General features: G+C 46.5%; 1 protein-coding gene across 1 annotated transcript in view; it reads right to left on the bottom strand.

Annotated features, from left to right (window-relative positions):
* The window catches only part of DCPS (decapping enzyme, scavenger), a 67,221-nt gene continuing 45,562 nt past the window's right edge, over positions 1–21,659 (bottom strand). Inside the window, exons 5-6 of the mRNA XM_056860300.1 lie at positions 13,689–13,799; positions 1–306 (exon numbers count right to left, since the gene is read on the bottom strand). Of these exons, the coding sequence (XP_056716278.1) occupies positions 40–306; positions 13,689–13,799 (378 nt within the window). The 3' untranslated portion in view covers positions 1–39. The remainder of the gene's footprint in view (positions 307–13,688; positions 13,800–21,659) is intronic.

Raw genomic sequence — 21,659 nt, forward strand, 5'->3', positions numbered from 1 at the left:
ATGTTGATATTCATAATCCAGCTGTCCTCAACGATGAGTTCAGACTCGACCAGCTTCCTGGAATTTTTTCAGTAGGGGTTCATCAGCACGGAGGGCAAAGGTCAGAGTGCGCTTCTGATAGTAGCGGGAGTCGAGTTCCAGGTTATCGATCACGTCCGAAAGGAGGTGGGCTCGCTCCACAGAGGATCCGGGGGCATCGTAGCCCAGGGAAGTGAAATGTACATGGAGGTGATAATAAGATGGTTGGTAATGCAGATAGACCCGCAACTGGGCTCCAGCAGCCCCAAAGTGCTTCACTATGGCCTCCTAGTAAAAAAGAAAGAAAAAGAAATAGTACATTCAATGATTTAAATTACTGGGGGTCAACCTTTTATTCGCTCCGTAAGCTTATGCTTACACTACCAATTTTGATGCTTGCTCAGAGCTCTTTTTTTCAATGTGACCTTTAAAATTGCCTATTCATGGTCCCGATGCAAAAGGAGAAATTCCACACTCCCCTGCTCCTTCTCTCCTTCATTTGCATAGCCATTGGCAATGGTTTGCATAGCTAAGCCGTGTTTGTGATTTTTCATGGTTCCTTCAGTAAATGCTGTGGTGCGGGGGCGGAGCAAATACAAAAGGTCGCGTTAAAGGGGCTCCGCGTTAAAGGGGCTCTTAAGAAATGTGGAGCAGGTATGCACTGGCTTCGCAGTCACTTCCTGAACGGCGGTTCAGAGTGAAAAACTTAAAAAATAAAATGTGGGGCCCTTCAGCCTGGAACACGCTGCTAATTACCAAGCATAAATTCAAAAGCAGGAAGAGGCTCCACCTTAGCATCCACCCACAATACAGGCACACTCTCCAATGGCGCTTAGCATTCTTATGCCATGAGTTTGCTAAGCCCAGGATGGAGAAGCAGTGTGGTTCAAGAGAAGTGAGCAATAGTATCGGCATGTGCTAGGGCACAGATTTGTTTTAAAACACCTTAGCTGTGCTAAATTACTGTCTATTACTGTGTAAAGTTCCACAACTTACAGTGACCTCAGCAAGAAGAGTTGGTTTTTATACCCCGCTTTTCTCTACCTTTGAGGCTTTGCAGCAGAGGTACAGCCTGTTTTATACCTTTTATTAAGTACACCTACATGAAGAAGAAGAGCTGGTTTTCATATCCTGCTTTTCTCTACTTTTAAGGAGTCTCAAAGTGGCTTACAATCGCCTCCCCTTCCCCTCCCCACAACAGACACCTTATGTGGTAGGTGGAGCTGAGAGAGTTCAGAGAGAACTGTGACTGGCCCAAGGTCACCCAGTTGGATTCATGTGGACAAGTGGGGAATCCAATCGGGCTCTCCAGATTAGAGTCCGCTGCTCTTAACCACTAAACCACGCTGGTTCTCAAGGGGCTTTCGAGGCAAGTGAGAAGCAGGGATGGTTTGCCGTTGCCTTCCTCTGCAGAGTCTTGCTTGGTGGTCCCCCATCCACGTACGGACCCTGCTTAACTTCTGAGATCTGATGAGACCGGGCTATACCATGCTGCCTTCTCCCTCATCCAACTATCTAGCCATTTTTATTCTGCCCTTCCTTCCAAGAGACCCAGAGTGGTGCGCATGGTTCCCCCCCCCCCTTCCTATTATATCCTCACAACACCCGTATGACACAGGCCAGGCTGAGAGAGAATGATTGACCAAACATCAACCAGGGAGATTTGCAGCGGAGTGAGGATTTAACCTGGGCCACACCGGTCATAGTCCAACACTCCAACTACTGCTACACTGTATTAGTTGACATTACATGCTCTTTTCTCACTCCCTTCCCTACAGCATGGGGTAGTGGTTAAGAGCAGCAGCCTCTAATCTGGCGAACCGGGTTCGATTCCCCACTCCTCCACATGAAGCCTGCTGGGTGACCTTGGCCCAGTCGCAGTTCTCTCCGAACTCACTCAGCCTCACCTACCTCACAAGGTGTCTGTGGTGGGGAAGGGAAGGCGATTGTAAGCCGCTTTGAGACTCCTTAAAAGTAGAGAAAAGCAGGGTATGAAAACCAGCTCTTCTTCTTCTTCTTCATGTAGGTGTACTTAATAAAAGGTATGAAACAGGCTGTACCTCTGCTGCAAAGCCTCAGGGAGCCCTAAGATAGGATGAGAATGCTCTAACAGTTTCAGTGTTCTCCCCAAACTACAATTTTCAGGGTTTGTGGCGGGGGGGGGGGGGGGCATGAGAGTTCCAGTGCTTTGAAACAGGTTTATGCTTGTAATATAGATGTGTATCAACATTAATGGAGACAGGTGCTTTTCCCATGTTCATCTAGCTCTTAGCATTTACAGCCTGCAGTCACAACACAAAGAGCTCAGCCAGAAGAAGATCAAAGGGAGGAATGATGGAAGGCAGAGGATAGGCGGGGGCCGGAACAGGAGAGCTTCTGACGTACTCAAGATTTATGAGAAAAAAAGGGAGGAAGAGCTAGGAATCACCCACAAGGATAACTTGTTGCTCGGCAAACCTTTGCCCTGAACTAGCCAGATGATGCAGCTTACTGGTACAAGTCTGTAAATTGTTTTACATTCAGATATACCGTGCGGTGTGCATAATAAGAACAGGTCTATTCAAATCAACCCCTGTGAGCAAACATATTTATCATGAGAACCTCAAGATTCCATAAAGATTTTTGAAGGCCTTCGCAGCGACTAGAACTATGTGCCAGGAGACAAATCAGTGGTTGGAAGCTCCACATAAACTCCTTCTGTTGGATAAGGCTCAGTCCTGCTTGCAACCTCCTGCAAGCAACCGAGGACGACTTTGCTTATTTCAGTCCCAGTCTACCTGATCCCACTGGGGTTGAGAAAGGGCGGGGTACAAATCGAATAAAAAAATAAAACATTCTCCCTCATCCTCAGCTACTAGATGATTTTCTGGACACTTACCCTAATCCTTACACCACACTGACTGGGCCAACGTATAGCCTTGAGCACGCATCTGGGTGGATTATCACTGTGGTCTGCCGATGGCATACAGCCAAGCTCCCCTGCTCCAGGGGAACCCTCCTCTTGCTATATTCAATTTGACATGGAGGTGAATTGTTGCCTCCTGACTCGATGGAGGACAGCAACAGTCCCCTGTCCGGTGTCCCCTCAAAAAAGCGTTCCTCGACTCCTAGCGCACATCAACCTCAACAGTGGCTCCATCTTGAACGGTGGCTCATATTTGGGCAACACACAACTTATGACACTCCCATCCCCAGAACTAAGCTTCAGGGGTTTTCTCAGAGTTGCCATTCTGAGGTATCACTTGTGGTCTACCCCAAGCACCAGGCCAAACATGTTCTTCCTGCTGTTCTTGGGGAATTCATGGTTTTTCTGTGAGAACTGTGAACTCGGCCTGGAGATAGCCAGCCTGTGATTGATTAATGTAATCACTTATTTCAAGAGAAATGGAACAGGCAAAGAGCTCTTCATGACCTCTCCCTTTCAATTTCCAACAAACGTGCACACACTTTGGGTTGGAGTGACTTCAAGGACTATCACCTCACTGCAAGTGATTTTGTAAACTAATTCTCATTTGCTGAAATTAACAGTTGCCTTAGAGCTGAAAATTGGAGCAGACACCTCATGTTCCCTCCACTCATAAAACTAGCCAGCTGAGGGGGGGGGGGGAGATAATCGGGGACAACCTTCCTCACTAATTTTGCACGTGCGGGAAACAGCTTAGGCAAGAGAAGCTTTCAGTCCTTCAGCCTCCATCGGCAACACAAAATGGAAGAGAACCATCGCATGGGCCTTCTTGTCGCTTTTAGCTCTGGTTCCTGTTGGAATGAAGTGGTGGCAATGGAGAACATGTGGGGAAAGGGCTGTCATGAGTCAGCCTGCTGAGGCTTCCTCAGAGGAATAGGACCTGGAAGCAACAGTCAGTGAAAGGGAAGAACCACAGGAGGCAGAGCAGGAACACAGATGAACGTTCCCCATGCCTACAACCATCCAGGGTGGGGGGCTCACCTGCTTCCGACAGCAGCCCTCCACAGCCTCTGGAGCAGCAATGCCGAAAGTGCAGATCAGTCCTACTTGAGCGTAGGAGGCTACGTTGCACGCACAAGAGCACTGCCAGCTGACAGCAATGAGGATAATGAGCCTCCTCTGCAAGGAGTGCTGTCAAAGGAACCAGCAACAACTGGTTCCTCCTAGGCTTATTTAAGCAGATGTTTGCATCCAGGCAAGTGTGGGGAAAACAGTGTTGCACTTACCTGTAACTGTTGTTCATCTAGTGGTCTTCTGTGGAGGCACGCATGGGACTGCGCTTGCAAAGGCCAACCGCGGAGAACTGACTAGAAAGCTTTTAGGAGCTTCAGAGCACCTGGGGCGCTCCCCCTCCCCTCCGTCCCAGGCCAAAAGCGAGCTGGCTTCCCGCCCAATGGTCATGTGACGGAGGGGGGAGGAGCGCTCCTCCCTCAATTCTCCCTTCGCCATCGTGGAAGAACACAATAGCCACTAAACAGTAGCCCACAGCAGGGAAAGGAGGGAGGGATGCATGCCTGCACAGAAGACCATTCGATGAACAACAGTTACAGGTAAGTGCAACACTTTTTCATCTTCGTGGCTTCTGTGCAGTCCCGCATGGGAGAATAGCAAGCTCACCTACCATGGAGGTGGGTGTGGGCTTGTCACCAAATTAAAAGACAACTCTCCCAAACAGCTGCTTCCCCCCTGGAATCCACATCTACAGGGCAATGCCAGAGGAATGTGGACAGAAGGACCAGGTTGCCACTTTACAGAAGACTTGGAGATCTGTTGTGGCAAGGAAAGCAGTGAAAAAGGCGTGAGCCCTGTTGCAAGGGGCCTCCACCTGGAGCGGACAGTTTAATTCAACACTGCTATAAACACAAAGTCTTGCAGCGTCCACCCACCTGGAAGCGATTTCCAAAGAAGCTGCTGCTTCAGCCTTCCATGCACCAAACCAATAGGTTGTTTATGTGCTGTAATGAACCTGAAAGACATGGTCCTCTGGCACTGAGTACATGAAGAGATTGCCTAGTTAGCGACTGAGGATCTGGAAGAAAACAGGTTAGGCAATGGGACCTTACCCTAGGTTGAACTCCAGGCTAGGTAATACTACCTTAACCCAATGGAAAGTGAAAACAGACCAATAAGTCCCCCATCATTTTGGTGAAAATGATAGCAACCAGAACGCTTAGGCTAATTACACCCCTAACACTGAAAAGTATTCTTCCCTTAATGGGAGATTCACTGCTCCTGCCCAGAGTCAAAGGGGTAGCCCCAGAAACCCCTGGAAAAAAAATGGGAACCTGACCCATATTGAGATAGAAGTGTCTCAGCACCATCTACTGGGTAGGGGATACTGTAAGAGGAATCCAGCATCCTCCTTTCAGCTTTATATAGATTTTCCACCTTCTAGGTGAAAGCTTGGCTATTAAAAGAAGTAAGCCAAATGTATACCACGTAGGCTTCGCATAACAAAACTCCTTGTCAGATCCGAGTTTGAATCTCAGGGAGAATATCAAATCTTCCAAGCCTATGCCATCCAGATTAACTGTTTTAAATACAGCTGAACAACCCCGTGGGTGATACAGGCAGGAACTCTCATGGGTTGCATATGAGATGAAATGTCCCATGAGCCCTCCCTCCTTGATGCTGAGGTGGCCATGTAAATCGACTTCGAGGTTGGCGGGAAGACACTTTTCACAGAGAGGATGAGTGTCTATACACCCATGGGGGTATATGCAGTCCAGCGGGAGCCCCAAGAAGAGGCTCTGGGAACATAAGGGGGGTAACGGAACATGGCTGAGAAGTCTTCCCCACATGCTGGACAATATTTCAGCCCAAGCTTGCTTACCCCACCAGCGACGGCGATGCCTGACGTCGAGGAAAGCGGGGGGGGGGGGGGCTGCAATGCCGAGACTCCGAACAGATGCCGCCTTGGCAGCAATAGACGGTCGGCATGGAGGCAACTCGAACCCGTTAGTCTCAGCACCGAGTAGGAATCAGTGTATGACATCGACAAGAGCCCGGTGGCTGTTGTATTGGTGCGTCAGAGACAAGCCAACGTCGAGGCTTTAACACCCGGAGGAGTAGGCGTTCCCACCTCCTTGGAATTGTTTGACCTCGAGACCTCCTCTCTGAACGTCATGGGGGACTGACCCCCTAGTGCTGTAGGCTAGCAGGCTTTCCACGGAGCCTGTCGATGTCGAGGCATCATCCATGCACGTCATGGGGGCCAGAGCCCCTAGCGCCACAGTAAAAAGGCTTCCTATGCAGCCTTTCGACTTTGAGGTCTCATCCATGCACGTCATGGGGGACGGAACACCGAGTCCCTAGTGCAACCGTACAGTGGCTTTTCTCAGAGCCTGTCAACTTCGAGGTCTCATCCATGCACATCATGGGGGACAGAACCCCTAGTACTGCAGCATATCCAGTCATTATCGCAGTGTTTGGGTTTGAGACCTGTAAAGCCGGATTTTCTCACAGACATTCGAACTGGAGCAACACAGCCTGAATTACTTGTAAAAATGAGAAAGAGACAAGATTAAAACAAGATCTGAAACAGAACAGACCATTAATTTGTGGCATACTCATTCTGCATTTGCAGAATTGTTAAAGAAAGCCATAGTGGCAAAACAGACATCAAATGCTGAGAGAAATTTTTTTCTGAGGTAGAAGAAAAGACACAAGTCTCCCAAATAGAACAAGCATTATTAATTTGTACCATACTATTGTACATTTGGCAAATTTGTTAAATAAAGCCGCTGAGACAGCAGTCTTTGTGCTTGTTAATGAGGGCTGAGCCGCAGCTGATATAAAACTGTTTTCTCGACTAACGGTCTCGGGTCTCTCTCCTCCTCGAACCCCCGTTTTCCCACAACACCACATTGACAAAAAGAAAAGAAATCAAATCCTGAAGAGAAGACTCTTCTAAAGTGAAAGAAAAGACGTAAGTCTCTTAAACAGCACAACAATCATCGTTATTTTGTGCTACAATCCTTTTATATTTGGCACATTTGTTACATAAAACCATATTGGCAAAAAGGAAATCAAATCCTGAAGAGAGAAACTTTTCTGAAATAAAAGAAAAAGCACAAATCTCTCAAACGTAACAACAGTCATTATTTTGCGCCACACTATTTCTACATTTGGCACAGTCGTTAAATAAAATCATATTGGCAAAAAAGAAATAAAATCCTGAAGAGAAATTTTCTCTGAGGTAACAGAAAAGACGCTCTGAAACGAAGCTAGTGTTCTCTCCTCAGCGGCGAAGAGAGAACTGAGGGAGGAGCGCTCCTCCCCCCTCTGTCACATGACCATTGGGCGGGAAGGCGGCTCGCTCTTGGCCTGGGACGGAGGGGAGGGGGAGCGCTCCAGGTGCTCTGAAGCTCCTAAAAGCTTTCTAGTCAGTTCTCCGCGGCTGGCCTGCGCAAGCGCAGTCCCGTGCGTGCCTGCACAGAAGCCACGAAGATGAACAAGTGTATTACCTCTCTGTGTCCACTGGGACTTTACCTGTTTCTGAACCCTGCATGCCTCTGACTCTGGACTGAACCCTGACGCTTCTCTTGGACTACGTTTTGTTAGTTTGACCTGGACTTTATAGATCACCTGGCTTTGACCTCAGACCGCTCCTGACCATGCTCATCTGCCTCTGGTCCTGGGACACGACAAGGGCACAATTTCTGGCTGGCTTCCATCAATGAGGGACTTGCTCAGCTTATTTTCCCTTCCAACTTCATTGCTTGTGCAGCTCACCAGCTGCTGTTGTTGGGGAGTGTGATTAAAGCTGTCAACAGCAGTGTTGGACTTTGACAGGGTCGCCCTTTGGTCACCCCGGGCTCTTGGAAATGATGCAATCAGATTCTGAACTGTTTGCAATGGCAACGGGGTGGGTACCTTGAACATTTCAACAGAGTCTTCTGCAGAAGTGGCACAAAAAAGACTTGAGGAGGCCCGGAAAGAGGTCAAATGCCCACCAATGGCTGACCAGACAGAAATGGCCTCCCATGAAGCCATGACTTGGTGGGGCACCAGTTCAACACCAACCAGCCTGAACAGATTCAGTCTGAAGTGTCAGTGACTGAGTTAGGAGCAATCCCAGTTACCGCCTTTAAAAGGCACAGGAGGGAGACCTCGCGCTGTGTGTGCCGAAAATAAATTTTCTGGGAATAATCTCTCCGCTTCTGGGAGGAATGGGCGAAGGCTTGCATTTGGCTCCAGCTGAAGATCTTAATTCCAGTTCAAGTGTCCGGAAACAGCCTGAGAGTTCAGAGGAAATGGGTGATGGTTTTCCAGGAACACATGAAGCTTCCTCATACCAAGTGAGACCTCTGGTCTCTCAAGGTCAGTATTGTCTCCGAACTGGCGGCAGCTCTCCAGGGTCTCAAGCAGAGGACTTTCACACTACCAGCTCCCCTGACCCTACTGAAACTGGGAATTCAGCATGTCGAGTAGATGCTCAACCCTGCCTCCTCCCTGCCATTTTGCCTTGCCCGAGCCTTCCTTCAAGGAGCTCACAACAACCACGTAAAATTGGTTAGGCTGAGACAGAAGGCTTGGCCCATAGTCACCCAGTGAGTTTCATTGCGGAGTGAAGATTCCCGCTTCCTGACAACTCTGCATTTGTCCTGCTTATCCCAGTGGTGTAAAGTAACAATTCTGGGACTGCAAAATAATACCACTGTGAAGTAAAAAAACAACACTTTGTCACAAAAATTAAACATTTTAAAAATCACACACTGATAGTATGACTGCACGAATCTTGGCAATAGTTCCCAGAGAATTATAAAAATGGTCTACAACAAACCAATGGTGATGAAAAACAGATCAAGGGAATAGCCAAGCGATCTTGCCCTGCTTTGAAGCGGCAGTCCTTAGGAGTAAGTTGCCCTGAAATCAATGGAACTGAACATGAAAGGGATTGAGCTGCATATACCTAAAATGCAAACGATGAAAGGAAGGACAGGGGCAGAAAGGGCTTTGCACCTTCAGTAGCAGATGGCCACATCTCTGCATCCCAGGAATCCTCCAGGCTTATTACATATGAACCATGCCTGTAGTTTTTGGAAAAATATATTAACAGCCAAGAATTTCACACGTGTGTGATGATTACAGAATGGATTCCTGTCCCAAGACCGAGTGAACGTTTGCCAACTGGACCCTAGACCAGCTTCCCAGACTCTTCTTTTGGACCACTTTGCCATTCCCACGGAGTGCTACAACTCCCAGCATGCCCTTGTGGTTAAGAGCGGGGGTTTGGAGCGGTGGACTCTGATCTGGAGAACCGGGTTTGATTCCCCACTCCTCCACCTGAGTGGCGGATTTGTTTTCCCACTCCTACACGTGAAGCCAGCTGGGTGACCTTGGGCTAGTCACAGCTCTCTCAGCCCCACCTACCTCACAGGGTGCCTGTTGTGGGAGGGGAAGGGAAGGTGATTGTAAGCCTGTTTGATTCTTCAAGTGGTAGAGAAAGTTGGCATGGAAAAACCAACTCCTTCTCCTCCACTTCCCTCCTCCTCTTCTTCCCTCTCATCATAACAAAGAAGAGAGTATGGAGGGGGATTCTCCTCTGTTAACCTAGTCCCAAGAAGACAGGGGCAATCTCTGCAATTTTGTTTTTCTGACTTTACTGTGCTTGTGCAAAGATGCCTGGGCAGTTATTTTGGGGGATGGGGGTCCCCTGGATATACTAATGCTTGTGCTGGCTCCAGGGTTCTGTCTGCCACGTTTTAAAAGGCAAAATAAAACAAGAGTCCAGCGGCACATTAGAGACTAGCAGAATTTATTCCAGCGTAAAGCTCACTTTGTCAGATGCCTCGAAGTGTCCCACTAGGCAAATACATTTATACTTAATGCTACACATGTCTGATGAAGTGAGTTCTGGCTCACAAAAAGTTTATGATGGAATAAAGTCTGTTGATCTCCAAGGTGCCACTGTACTCCTTTTTATTCCGCTGCTACAGACTGACGTCTCTGCCAATCTGGGTTAAAAAGGAAGCTCTGAAAATACAACTGGGCGGGATCCTATCAGACAGGAAAGAAAAAGAGAAGTAACAAACAAGTGAAAATTCACACTTGTTTTTCAGCACAGGTTGTCTCTCCATGTGGCTTTGTCTGCTGGAACTAGATTCAAGGAACGAAGACAAGTGTATGCCGTAAGATTCACGTTTCCACAAAGGAACAGAAGGGATTGGTAAATAATAAAGCATACATGTTTTGGTGTGAAATACAGTTCAGAATCTCTTAAAGGACATCCACAGAAGATGCAGAGAAAATTCAGCATGTCTGTGTGCCACTTACATTAGTGAGGCTTACATGCCCAGTCAAGTGTCAGCCTGAATCCTTGGGATTTCACTGGTACTTAGGTATGGTACTTGTTTTGGGTGCTCAAACACTCTAAGGGCCAGCAACAATTGTAGATGGCAGTTTCAGAACAATACAATGAGTTGACGACGAAGAAGAAGAGTTGGTTTTTATATGCGAACTTTCTCTACCTTTTAAGGAGAATCAAATCTCCTTCCCTTCCTCTCCCCAAAACAGACACCTTGTGAGGTAGGTGGGGCTGAGAGAGTTCGGAGAGAACTGTGACTAGCCCAAGGTCACCCAGCAGGCTTCATGTGTAGGAGTGGGGAAACCACCCTAGCTCACCTGATTAGCCTCTGCCGCTCATGTGGAGGAGTGGGGAAATCAAGCCCGGTTCTCCAGATTAGAGTCTGCTGGTACAAACCACTGCTCTTAACCACTTACACCACGCTGGATCCAGACAAATGTTTCCAGTGGCATAATGGAACTTTGCTGGCTCCCCCATCCCACTGCAGACCACCAATTTTCACTAAATGCTGCTCCTGGAGGACTGGGAACCGTGAAGAATGACATGAGGGGGTCTGCAGTAGGAAGAGGGAATCGGTGGAAACTACATCTGGATCCAGCCCAATGTTACCAGCTGCCACTAGGCGTTCCATGAACACAATATGCAGGTCATATTAATGACATGTGACTCAAATCAGCCATGGAAATTGCTGGCTCGTGATATCAGAAGCGGTTCATAGATTTCTCTGCATGCAGAAGGGCCACAGAGCAGCAGCTGTCTCAAGTTTGGTTGGTTGGTCAAACTTGAGCTGCCTGGTCTAATTATGATTACCTGGAAATAAATCCCACCAATGTCAATGGGGACCTGAGCAGGATCATTGTTGACACAGCCCTCTAAGCTGATTCCTCCAGAAACTCCGCTTTGGGTGGCACTAGATTCAGGCTCCGTGCCACTAGATTCTGAAAAGCTCCACACCACATTTGCTCCAGAGTGACGCGCTTCATTTTATCAGTGCAGCAGGGATTTCATCACAGTGTCGGGGGGGAAGAATTGTCCCCGGAAGACAACGTGTTGGTGACAGGAGGCAAGAGAAAAGAAGAGAGGGGCTGGACTTTTGACAAGGGAAGCTGTAAATCCACACTGCCGAGCAAAAAATATATTGAACATTAAAAAAACAAACTCCACACTAAACTATGAAGCGAGGGCTCGAGTGCTTCCTGAGCTCCAGCCACAACCACAATGGCCTGGTTTTGTAAGCAAACCGCTCGAAAAGCGGTGTAGGAAAGTTCTTTGAGACCTCACTGGAAACAAGTGAGAGGCTTTTGAGAAACGGAGAACGTTTTCGGAGGCTCGGGAGATACCGCAAGCCTAGACGTTTTCCCTCCGTGCAATTTATTTATTTTTTAAATGTTTTTTTTTTAATCCCGCTCTTTCAATCAAAAATTTTAAAGACGGCACTCCGCAGACGGTGCCATCAGCCAACCAAAACATTTCGACAAAACCCCGTCTGCCTACCTGTTCCTCGAGCGGTCATCTGTGCAGTTAGGCAAACGGCCTGTGTGCCTGGACAGAGCCTGAACCTGGGGCCTTCTAGTGCCAAGTCTTCAGGCATGAATGAAATTCCCTCCCACACCTCCAAGCCTGGGCATGACCAAGGGGGAGGAGTCACAGCTTTCTCCTCAGATCATCTGAGACAGCATCGCAACAAGTTAAAGAACACCTGTTGTGGGGATGGCAGGAGGGCTGTGTGACTGCAACAACGAACAACGCTTGAAGAAGACCTGAATGTGGGCGAGCGACCTGGTTTTCTTCACTGTGGTCTCTTTGCATCACACAAACAGGAACAGACTGGCAAGCTGACCTATCTGATGGTGGGCTCAGTCATGCGAAGAGAGTGTTGCGCTTGGCTCCTCCAAAGGAGGCATCCATATATGCTCTGATGCCCAGGGCACAGTGTCTTACAAAGGTGGTAAAGAAGTTACCAGACAGCCACTCTGCTAAGCTCTAGAATGGAATTTCTTTGCCAGAACCTGTGGATGTCTCTGTGGTTCCTGTAGAACATGCATGTACAGGCTCTGGGAACAATCTGGGAGCCAACTCATACTACAGTCTTATGGTACCTGACACCCAATGGGTAAGGTGTCGGGAAGAAACCTTCTGCCCCGTTAGGTCAAGAACAACCAACAAAAAGGAAACAGTTTTCCTAAAAGTAGCTCTCCTGTCCAAGTAGGATACTAGTGCTTTACTAGAATCGAAAGACTGAAGACTCATTTCACCATCAGAGGATGGTTTAGGCAAAAAAAAATTGGTAAAACAAGATTTTGGTGGATATGAAAACTCAGTGCCACTTGAGGTAAGAAGGAGATGCCAGATCCAAGAGCAGCTTTGTCTTTATCTGCAACTAAGAAGAGAAGGTCACAATGAAAAGATCATAGTTTGCTAAACCTCCTGGCTAAGCACATTGCCACTAAGACAGTCACCTGATAGTAGGCAAAGGAAGAGGTAGTCAACTGTTTGAACAGCTTTTTCATCAACTGAGAAAGCACCACCATATGAAAACAGCAGATGTACAGGTATAGGATCTGATTGTGACTGTGAGAAAGATCAGGAACTTTGGAGAGGTGTAGAATTTTTCCTTGAACTACCAGGAGGATCTTAGTAATAAAGGAGTGGATATGGATATAATTGGTTTCCTCTCCAGCTACCTGGGTGCCCACTGTGGTACTTAACAGTACAGGGGAGAAAATGTAGAAAAATGTTCATGTTCACCTGACTATTTGAGGAAGATTGATGAGATACATAAAGTTTGGAGAGACCAATCACAGGTCACAATTCCCTTCTGAAAGAGAAAGACCTCAAGAATGTCCTCTCTGCCAGCATTTTGAATCACTGTGACCATTCATTAAGCTTGGGGAGGGGGATATCTTTACCTAGTGCCAAAAAGCCAACAGATGTGACACCAGCAGATTATATGTGTGGATTTTCTGGATCAGGTTGCTCCTATTATCCAGAATATTCTCTTCCACTGAGAAAGAATGGCATATTCCTGGTGGTGAAGTATGTTCAGTTGCGAAAGAGAATGACCTCACACCTTCTTCAGCAACAAACTGAACAATGGCCGTCACCATCCAATTGCCATTTCTGAAACAGACAGTGAGTGGGCAGGCAAGAAGCAGACAAGATCCTATCCATCATGCTTCCATCTGAAGCAGCTGAGAACCCCCCTCTCAGAGGAACTTTCCCCAAGGTATACTGGATTTTGACTTCTGTAATTGGGAGACAATTGTTTTTGTCAAAAAAGTGGTTCAAAAATATAAGGAGGAAGAAAGGAAAGCAAGATGGAAAGAAAGGAGGAAAGAAATTACTCAGAAAAGGGTCAGAGGAAAAAATCTGGATTAACCAGACAATGGTACTCACCTTCCCTTCTTTTGAGATGTTTCTCAGCAAAGGAAGGTGCTCAGCAGTGAGGTCCCTCAGTGACTTTATTCCCCGGCAGTGGCAGATAGCAATTAAGTACAAGTCATCCAGCTGCAGAGAGAGAATAGGATTGGGTGGGATTCTCTAAATTAGAGGTGGGATTCTCTAAATTAGCTGTTCCAAGCCATGAAATGTTTCTTGGAGATACACCAAGGACAGGAAGGCAAAATGAAGACAGGCAAGGTCGACAACAACTAAGACAGTCATTTCTGAGGGTAGCCGTTTTGGTCTGCCCTAGAACAGCTAGATTCAAGACCAGTAGCACTTTAGACACCAACAAGATATTCAGGGTATAAGCCTTTGAGAGTCAAAGCTCCCTTCATCAGATACAATGAGAAGGATCTGTACTGGCAGAGAAGCTTCCCTGAAGGGTACTTTCTCTAGCATTATGCATTTCCCTCTGTAATATAAACCTGCAGGGAACTATTGGTGTGGTCTGGGGTACACTCTAGGTTACTAAAAGGTCAGTATTGAGGCCCAGTCGGCCAGAGCCACACATGAATGTCGACAGCACGCCGGAACACAAAATGCTTGCGGGTTTTGGGGCTGATAAACCATGTGGAAAGAAATTCCTTGAGGGAAGAAAGTTAGGGAAACATTGCTCTAAAAAGGGCAAAAATATATATATATCAGTGACCCTGAACTACAAAAAAGGTTAAATATCTCCCAGGCCCTAGACTGACACACATTTGTATGCTGTAAGAGGAGATATACATCTGATCAAGTGTTGATCTGTACATGTGTGTGTTTTAAGTGCTGTCAAGTCGCTTCCAACTCATGGCGATCCTTTGAATCAAAGTCCTCCAAAATGTCCTGTCTTTGACAGCCTTGCTCAGATCTTGCAAATTGAGGGCTGTGGCTTCCTTTATAGAGTCAATCCATCTATTGTTGGGTCTTCCTCTTTTCCTGCTGCCCTCAACTTTTCCTAGCATGACTGTCTTTTCTGGTGAACTGTCTGTTCCAGTTTGTACATACAGCAGGTAATATGAAAAAACAACAACCCTGCTTTGGGCTTGTACGATGTGTGTTTAAAACAATCCTCATAAAAACAAGAAACTGAAAACCTTGCAGTTAGAAAACTAGGATGTCAGGAAGAAGGCTAAACTGAAAACGTTGCAGATTCCAGGGCTTTTTTTAGGTGCAGGGGGGGGATCTGAGAGAGGGGGCGAGCATTCTTCTGAAGTGGTACAGTCTGGGAAACATCATCCACTATTTGTGCTGAACTTCTAACAAAGATATGTAATATGTCCATTCGATCAGCCTCTGTACCAGAGGACTGGAGAATGGCCAATGTAACACCCATTTAAAAAATGGTTCCAGGGGGGACCCAGGAAATTACAGGCCAGTTAGCTTAACGTCTGTTCCGGGTAAATTGATGGAAAGCATTATTAAATGTAAAATTGTCAAGCATATAGAAGGGCAAGGCCTACTAAGCAAAACCCAACCTTCTGTAAAGGTAGGTCCTGTCTCACTAACCTATTAGAGCTTTTTGAAAGCGTCAATAAGCATGTGGACAGGAATGAGCCTGTGGACATTGTGTATTTGGATCTCCAAAAAGCTTTTGACAAAGTCCCCCACCAAAGACTGCTAAGCAAACTTCATAGTCATGGGATAAGAGGACAAGTCCTCTTATGGATTGAGAGCTGGCTGAAAAACAGGAAGCAGAAAGTAGGAATCAATGGTCAGTTCTCACAATGGCGGGATGTGAGCAGTGGGGTGCCTCAGGGATCTGTGTTGGGACCGGTGCTTTTCAACCTGTTCATCAATGACCTGGAGTTGGGGTTAAACAGTGCAGTAGCCAAGTTTGCAGACGACACCAAATTATTTAGGGTGGTTAAAACAAAATCAGACTGTGAAGAGCTCCAGAAGGATCTCTACATACTGGAAGAATGGGCATTAAAATGGCAAATGAGATTCAGTGTGAGCAAGTGTAAAGTGATGAATATTGGGGCGAAAAATCCCAACTTCACATATACACTAATGGGATCTGTGCTGGCAGCGACAGACCAAGAAAGGGATCTTGGGGTGGTAGTGTTTAGCTCAATGAAGATGTCAACCCAGTGTGTGGCTGCTGTAAAAAAGGCAAATTCCATGCTGGCCATAATTAGATGAGGAATAGAGAATAAAACTGCTGATATCATACTGCCCTTGTACAAACCTATGGTGAGACCACACTTGGAATATTGTGTACAGTTCTGGTCACCACACCTAAAAAAGGATATTACAGAGCTTGAGAAGGTGCAAAAAATAGCAACCAAAATGATTAGGGGACTAGAGGAACTGTCCTATGGGGAGTGGTTAAGACGCTTAGGGCTGTTTAGCTTAGAAAGAAGGCGGCTAAGGGGAGACATGATAGAGGTTTATAAAATTATGCATGGTTTGGAGAGAGTGGACAGGGAGACGTTTTTCTCCCTCTCCCATAATACTAGAACGCGAGGTCATCTGTTGAAGCTGGAGGGTGACAGATTCAAAACAGATAAAAGGAAGTATTTTTTCACACAACGCATAATTAAATTGTGGAACTCCCTGCCCCAGGATGTGGTGATGGCTGCCAACTTGGAAGGCTTTAAGAGGGGAGTGGACATATTCATGGAGGAAAGGGGTATTCATGGCTATTAGTTAAAATGGATACTAGCCATGCTGCATACCTATTCTCTCTAGTATCAGAGGAGCATGCCTATTATATTAGGTGCTGTGGAACACAGGCAGGATGGTGCTGCTGTCATCTTGTTTGTGGGCTGTCTAGAGGCACCTAGCTGGCCACTGTGTGAACAGACTGCTGGACTTGATGGGCCTTGGTCTGATTCAGTAGGGCCTTTCTTATGTTCTTATGTGCTGAGCAGATCTGAGCTGCCTAAGGAAACTTTGCCCCAAAGTCTTTGCAACAAAGGGGTAGAATATTTTCAACAGGGGCTCTGCTATTTTACAACAACAGGCTGCATTGCAGGACGGCCCCTCACAGTGGATAGCGCTACCTTCCTGAAGGATAAAGCAAAGCCTTGTTTCCCAGCAATGGTATTTTCAAACAGCTTCTCTGACAGTTTGGAAAAGGCACAAACAATGCTTTGAATTCTGTTAACTAAAAATGTCTTATAAGTTTTGAGATAGCATTACCAAGGCCCTGGGCCAAGCTCCAATCGCTGTCGTTCTCCAAATAACTGCTCTCTCGAATGAATGAGTCATTGGACAATATCATCATTGTTAAAAATGTTGTTGGGGAAGATATTTTGGCTAGACTTCTAGCATCTCCTAGAACACTTCCCAGGTTAAACATTAGATGAAACATCTGAATAAAAAAGTTATTTTAGATCTCAAGGAAAGCTGGAAAACTGCGATCCAGCAAGCTACGCAATATACCAGGTGCACATATGCACACACCCATAGGGGACGGATTAATTACTGAGAGGTGCCACATACCGTGTTATACAGCATTTCAAACTAGTGTTATTATATTCTCCTTTTAAACTTTTGCTTGAGGGCTATTTTAGAAGAAAGGCAAGGCAGACAATCTCAAACAAACAAAGAAGAGAGAATATGGCCCAGTAGTTATCTGGTTAGATGTGAATCCTGGAAAACTTGGGAAAACTCACCCCTGGATGAACCAGACAGCTTTGGGCAAAGTTCCTTCTTCTGGTCTTAAATCCCCACCCATAATTGTGAGTATTCAACTAGGTCCAGGCATACTCTGTTCTAATCCCCCCATCCCTCCAGAAAATATTTGGACCCAGGCAATTAAATTCTCCAACCTATACAAATTAAACAAATGGTTATATTTGAAGACCTGTTGCATAATGCAGGATGAGGTGTTGTGAGAAGCATTTGAAAATGCAACATTTCAATCACATTTTTATCCCACTCAAGGAATTCAAGGCGGTGAACAGGGTTCTTCCTCCCTACATTTCACCCCCACGACAATCCTACAAGGTAGATTAGGCTGAGAGCGAGAAGGACTGACCCAAGTTCACCCAGTCAGCCTCATGGCTGTGTGGGGATTTGAACCCTAAACTCGACTGTCCTAATCCAGCGCTCAAACTATTATGCCACACAGTTGTTATTATTTGGCTGTAGTTCGAACTGACTACTCTGGGCTCCAGAGAAGAGTCTCTTGCGCTCCTTCGACTTTGCTGCTGCTTCACCGCTTCAGCTGCCTGAGCGATTTTTACCTTGGGTCCTGTGAAAAGCAAGAGTCAAAAACCTCTGGGCCCTTGCCATTTCCAAACTCAAAAAGATGGGAGGAATCTTTTAATAATGCCAACAAGCCTTTCTGAGAATTCAAGAACTGCTGGGATTTCAGGGGCAGAAACCTCATTTCTCACTTTTAATCTCAATTTCCTACTCAGTTTTGCAGACAGGCCCAGTTATGAACCAGAATGACCAAATCCAGCACACTCTCCCGCCCTCTCCTCTGAATCATGTAGCTGCTCTGGATTACAGGAATCACTGTGTTCCTGTTTCACTGCCATGACTTGGAAGGCTAGTTTGTAAACTGTGCATGATCAAATACATGATGTCCCGCCCCGAGGCAGGGTCTACAACGCACACGCTGCAGCAACCATGCAAAGACCGAAGCAGGGTTGCGACCTGTCAGCGCCTGGGAATTGCCCTGTTCCACAGAGGGAAGGAAAGCTACATAAATTAGTTGTTACAAACCGAGTTCTCAGACCCCAAAATGGAGGAGGAGGAGGAGGAGAAGAAGAGTTGGTTTTTAATTGCCGACTTTCTCTACTACTTAAGGGAGAATCAAACCGGCTTACAATCACCTTCCCTTCCTCTCCCCACAACAGACACCCTGTGAGGTAGGTGGGGCTGAGAGAGCTCTAATAGAACTGTAACTTGCCCAAGGTCACCCAGCTGGCTTAGTGTGTACGAGCGGGGAAACAAATCCAGTTCACCAGATTAGCCTCCGCTGCTCATGTGGAGGAGTGGGGAATCAAACCCAGTTTTCCAGATCAGAGTCCACTGCTCCAAACCATCAAAGTCCTTTTAACGGGATCAACCAAAATAGCACAAAAAAGCTGTGCAGGTTTTCCAGTTCTGTTGAAATGCTTTATCATACTGGATACTTGATCCTACAGTCCTTAGGTCTGCATCCTGTGTACAACGCCCTGCAGGCTGGGCTGGATTAGGTGGTGTTGGGTGGAGCTGGTATCAAGATGTGCCTTCTAGCCTTCTGGGGAAAAGATAGAAAGATGGCAGCTGCCAGTTGGAAATATGGAAACCAGTCGTCAACTAGTGTTCTTTTAGCGTGAAATGAATGGCCAGGTCCCTTGAAGGGCAGTTATAAGAGGGGAAACATTGTAGAGTCACACACATTTAAATGATGCTCTCAGTAAAGAGTGAATGGGAGTCAAATAAGGGTGCACCATATGTTGTTGTTGAAGAAGAAGAGTTGGTTTTTATACCCCGATTTCTCTACCTTTTAAGGAGACGCAAACCAGCTCACAATCTCCTCCCCTTCCTCTCCCCACGATAAATACCTTGTGAGGTAGGCGGGGCTGAGAGAGTTCAGAGAGAACTGTGACTGGCCCAGGATCACCCAGCAGGCTTCATGTGGAGGAGTGGGGAAACCAACCCAGTTGTCCAGATTAGAGTCCATTGCTCTTAACCACTACACCACGCTGGCTCTCATGTACCCTTACCTAGCAGTAAGCACCACTGAACACAGTGGGGCTTACGTCTGAGTAATCATGCATAGTACAAAAATCCTGCCCAAACACTTTTGCTTATCACTGAATGGAAAAACCTCTTGATTATTTTGGTTGCTCTTTTTCTGCATGTTTGCCAGCTGTGCCTCTCCTTGCAAGAGCCAGCAGAACTGGGGACGTTTCTCCCTTAGGCACCCTCTTTGCACCTGAAAACTATAATCTGGATAATGTAGGTTAATCCCTGTATGGAGTCTGTGTTTCGAGGATCCCACCTCAGCATACTGGCTGGACAAGATGTCTTATAATTCTGTCCAGCAACATCTGTTGCTTTATTTAGCAAACAATTCCCCGACGAGCAGCTTGAACACACAGATTGCTGGACAGCTTGAGCTACATCTCAGCTCCAATTTGCTCTTTCTTTTTGAGGTCACCGGCCCGCCAGAAAATTTCAGAGAGTTGACAAACATACAGATACTGGAGTTCCTGACGTCCTTCATCTGTCTGGCTGTGATGATTAAAAACCCGAAGCCCTATCTTTCCTACTTCAGCTGCTATCCTGACCAGGCGGGCGGGGGGGGGGGACTTTGTGGAATATGTTGTTTGGAAGCTTAATTCAAGACTTGCTTTTGAATGCCTACCTGGATCTGCACAAAACCTCTTTGAAAACCCCCTTAAATCAAACGGCCCAAGCAGTGCAGAAGGACTGACCTTTCTTTCCCTCTCCTTCAGGATCTATAATCTGCTGGCCCTTCTGGCTGCCCCTCTCCGCACCAGTGGAGGGCTAACCCTGAGAGATCCATGTGGTTGGAAGTCAGACTGATGAAAATGGTAGTTTAAGTTCTAGCCAAAACAGAGACGGAGATCGGGTTTTGCAAACCTCCCTTCCAGTCTTCTGTAAAAGGTTTGCATCCTGGTACAGCATAGGATTGCAAGAGGTCTTGTGTATGAACAACCTAAACAGACGCAATGATGATAGATTTCCAGCCATCTGTCAAAGGGAAACCATGCGTGTGTGCAAAACCAATCTGCACTGGGGCTGCATCAGGAGGAGAGAAGGGATTTATCCCACTACCTTCCTCTTGCAGTAGAAAAGAGTAGCAACTTAAAGGTGCTGTCCAGTAGCACCTTAAAGATGAACAAAATTTCTGGCAGGGTATGAGCTTTCTGAAGAGGTATCTGAAGAAGTGAGCTGTGGCTCACGAAAGCTCATGCCCTGCCAGAAATTCTGTTAGACTTTAAGGTGCTACCGGATTCCTACTCTTTTCTACTGCTAGTGACCGACTAACATGGCTACCCATCGTGATCTACCTTCCTCTTGGTTAGACTAAACAAAACTGTGACTGGCCCAAGGTCGCCCAGCAGGTTTTGTGCGGAGGAGTGGGGGGAATCAAACCTGATTCACCAGATTAGAGTCCTCCACTCTTAACCACTATGCCACGCTGGCACCACAGGCCCATCTTCCCTGCTAAATGGGGGCTGAACTGACACGATCCAGTGAGAAACTAACCAAGACATAGATTTCTTACAATCAACTGTTTGTTTGGATTACTTCCTCGCTGGATCGTATCAGTTGAGCCCACTGCATAGCCCCTCTACATCTTGGTGCTATTTTTTTTTAATGCTGATATTTAATGCACTTTGTTTTTTTTTTTTAAAGATTGCCCCTGAGTCCAGAAAACAACCGTCATTTAAAAATGCACAGTCAAAACTCAGCAGCAGCTCTTCCTGTTTCTGTAAAATACCTTAGAAAGAGAGCAGTCCTAAATTGGGAAGGCGCCACCAAGAGCACATCTCAGCATCTCTGAAGGACCACCTCTTCCTCTCTCTCTAGAGAGTTGATCACTAATTTATATCAGCTTTATTTATTTAAAGCAGTTACTAGCTGCCTTTCTTCCAAAAGGAGGTCAAGAGGGCTTACAAAATAGACAGAATACATTTAAAAAAACCCATACATGCCAAATTTTAAAACTGCAATTTAGGACTGCAAGTAAACGTAACCAAACACAGTCCTAAATAAAACCGTCTTCAACTGCTTCCTAAAGAGCAAAAGTGAGGGTACCAGGTAGGGTTGCCAACCTCCAGGTGGCAGCTGGAGGGCTCCTGGAATTACAACTGATCTCCAGGCGACAGAGCTCAGTTCACCTGGAGAAAATGGTCGATTTGGAAGGTGGACTCTATGGCCTTATACCCCACTGATGCTCCTCCCTTCCCCAAACACTGCTCTCTTCAGGCTCCACCTCCAAAATCTCCAAATATTTCCCAACCC

Source organism: Euleptes europaea, chromosome 14 (assembly GCF_029931775.1).
Source record: "Euleptes europaea isolate rEulEur1 chromosome 14, rEulEur1.hap1, whole genome shotgun sequence".
NCBI classification, from domain to species: Eukaryota; Metazoa; Chordata; class Lepidosauria; order Squamata; family Sphaerodactylidae; genus Euleptes; species Euleptes europaea.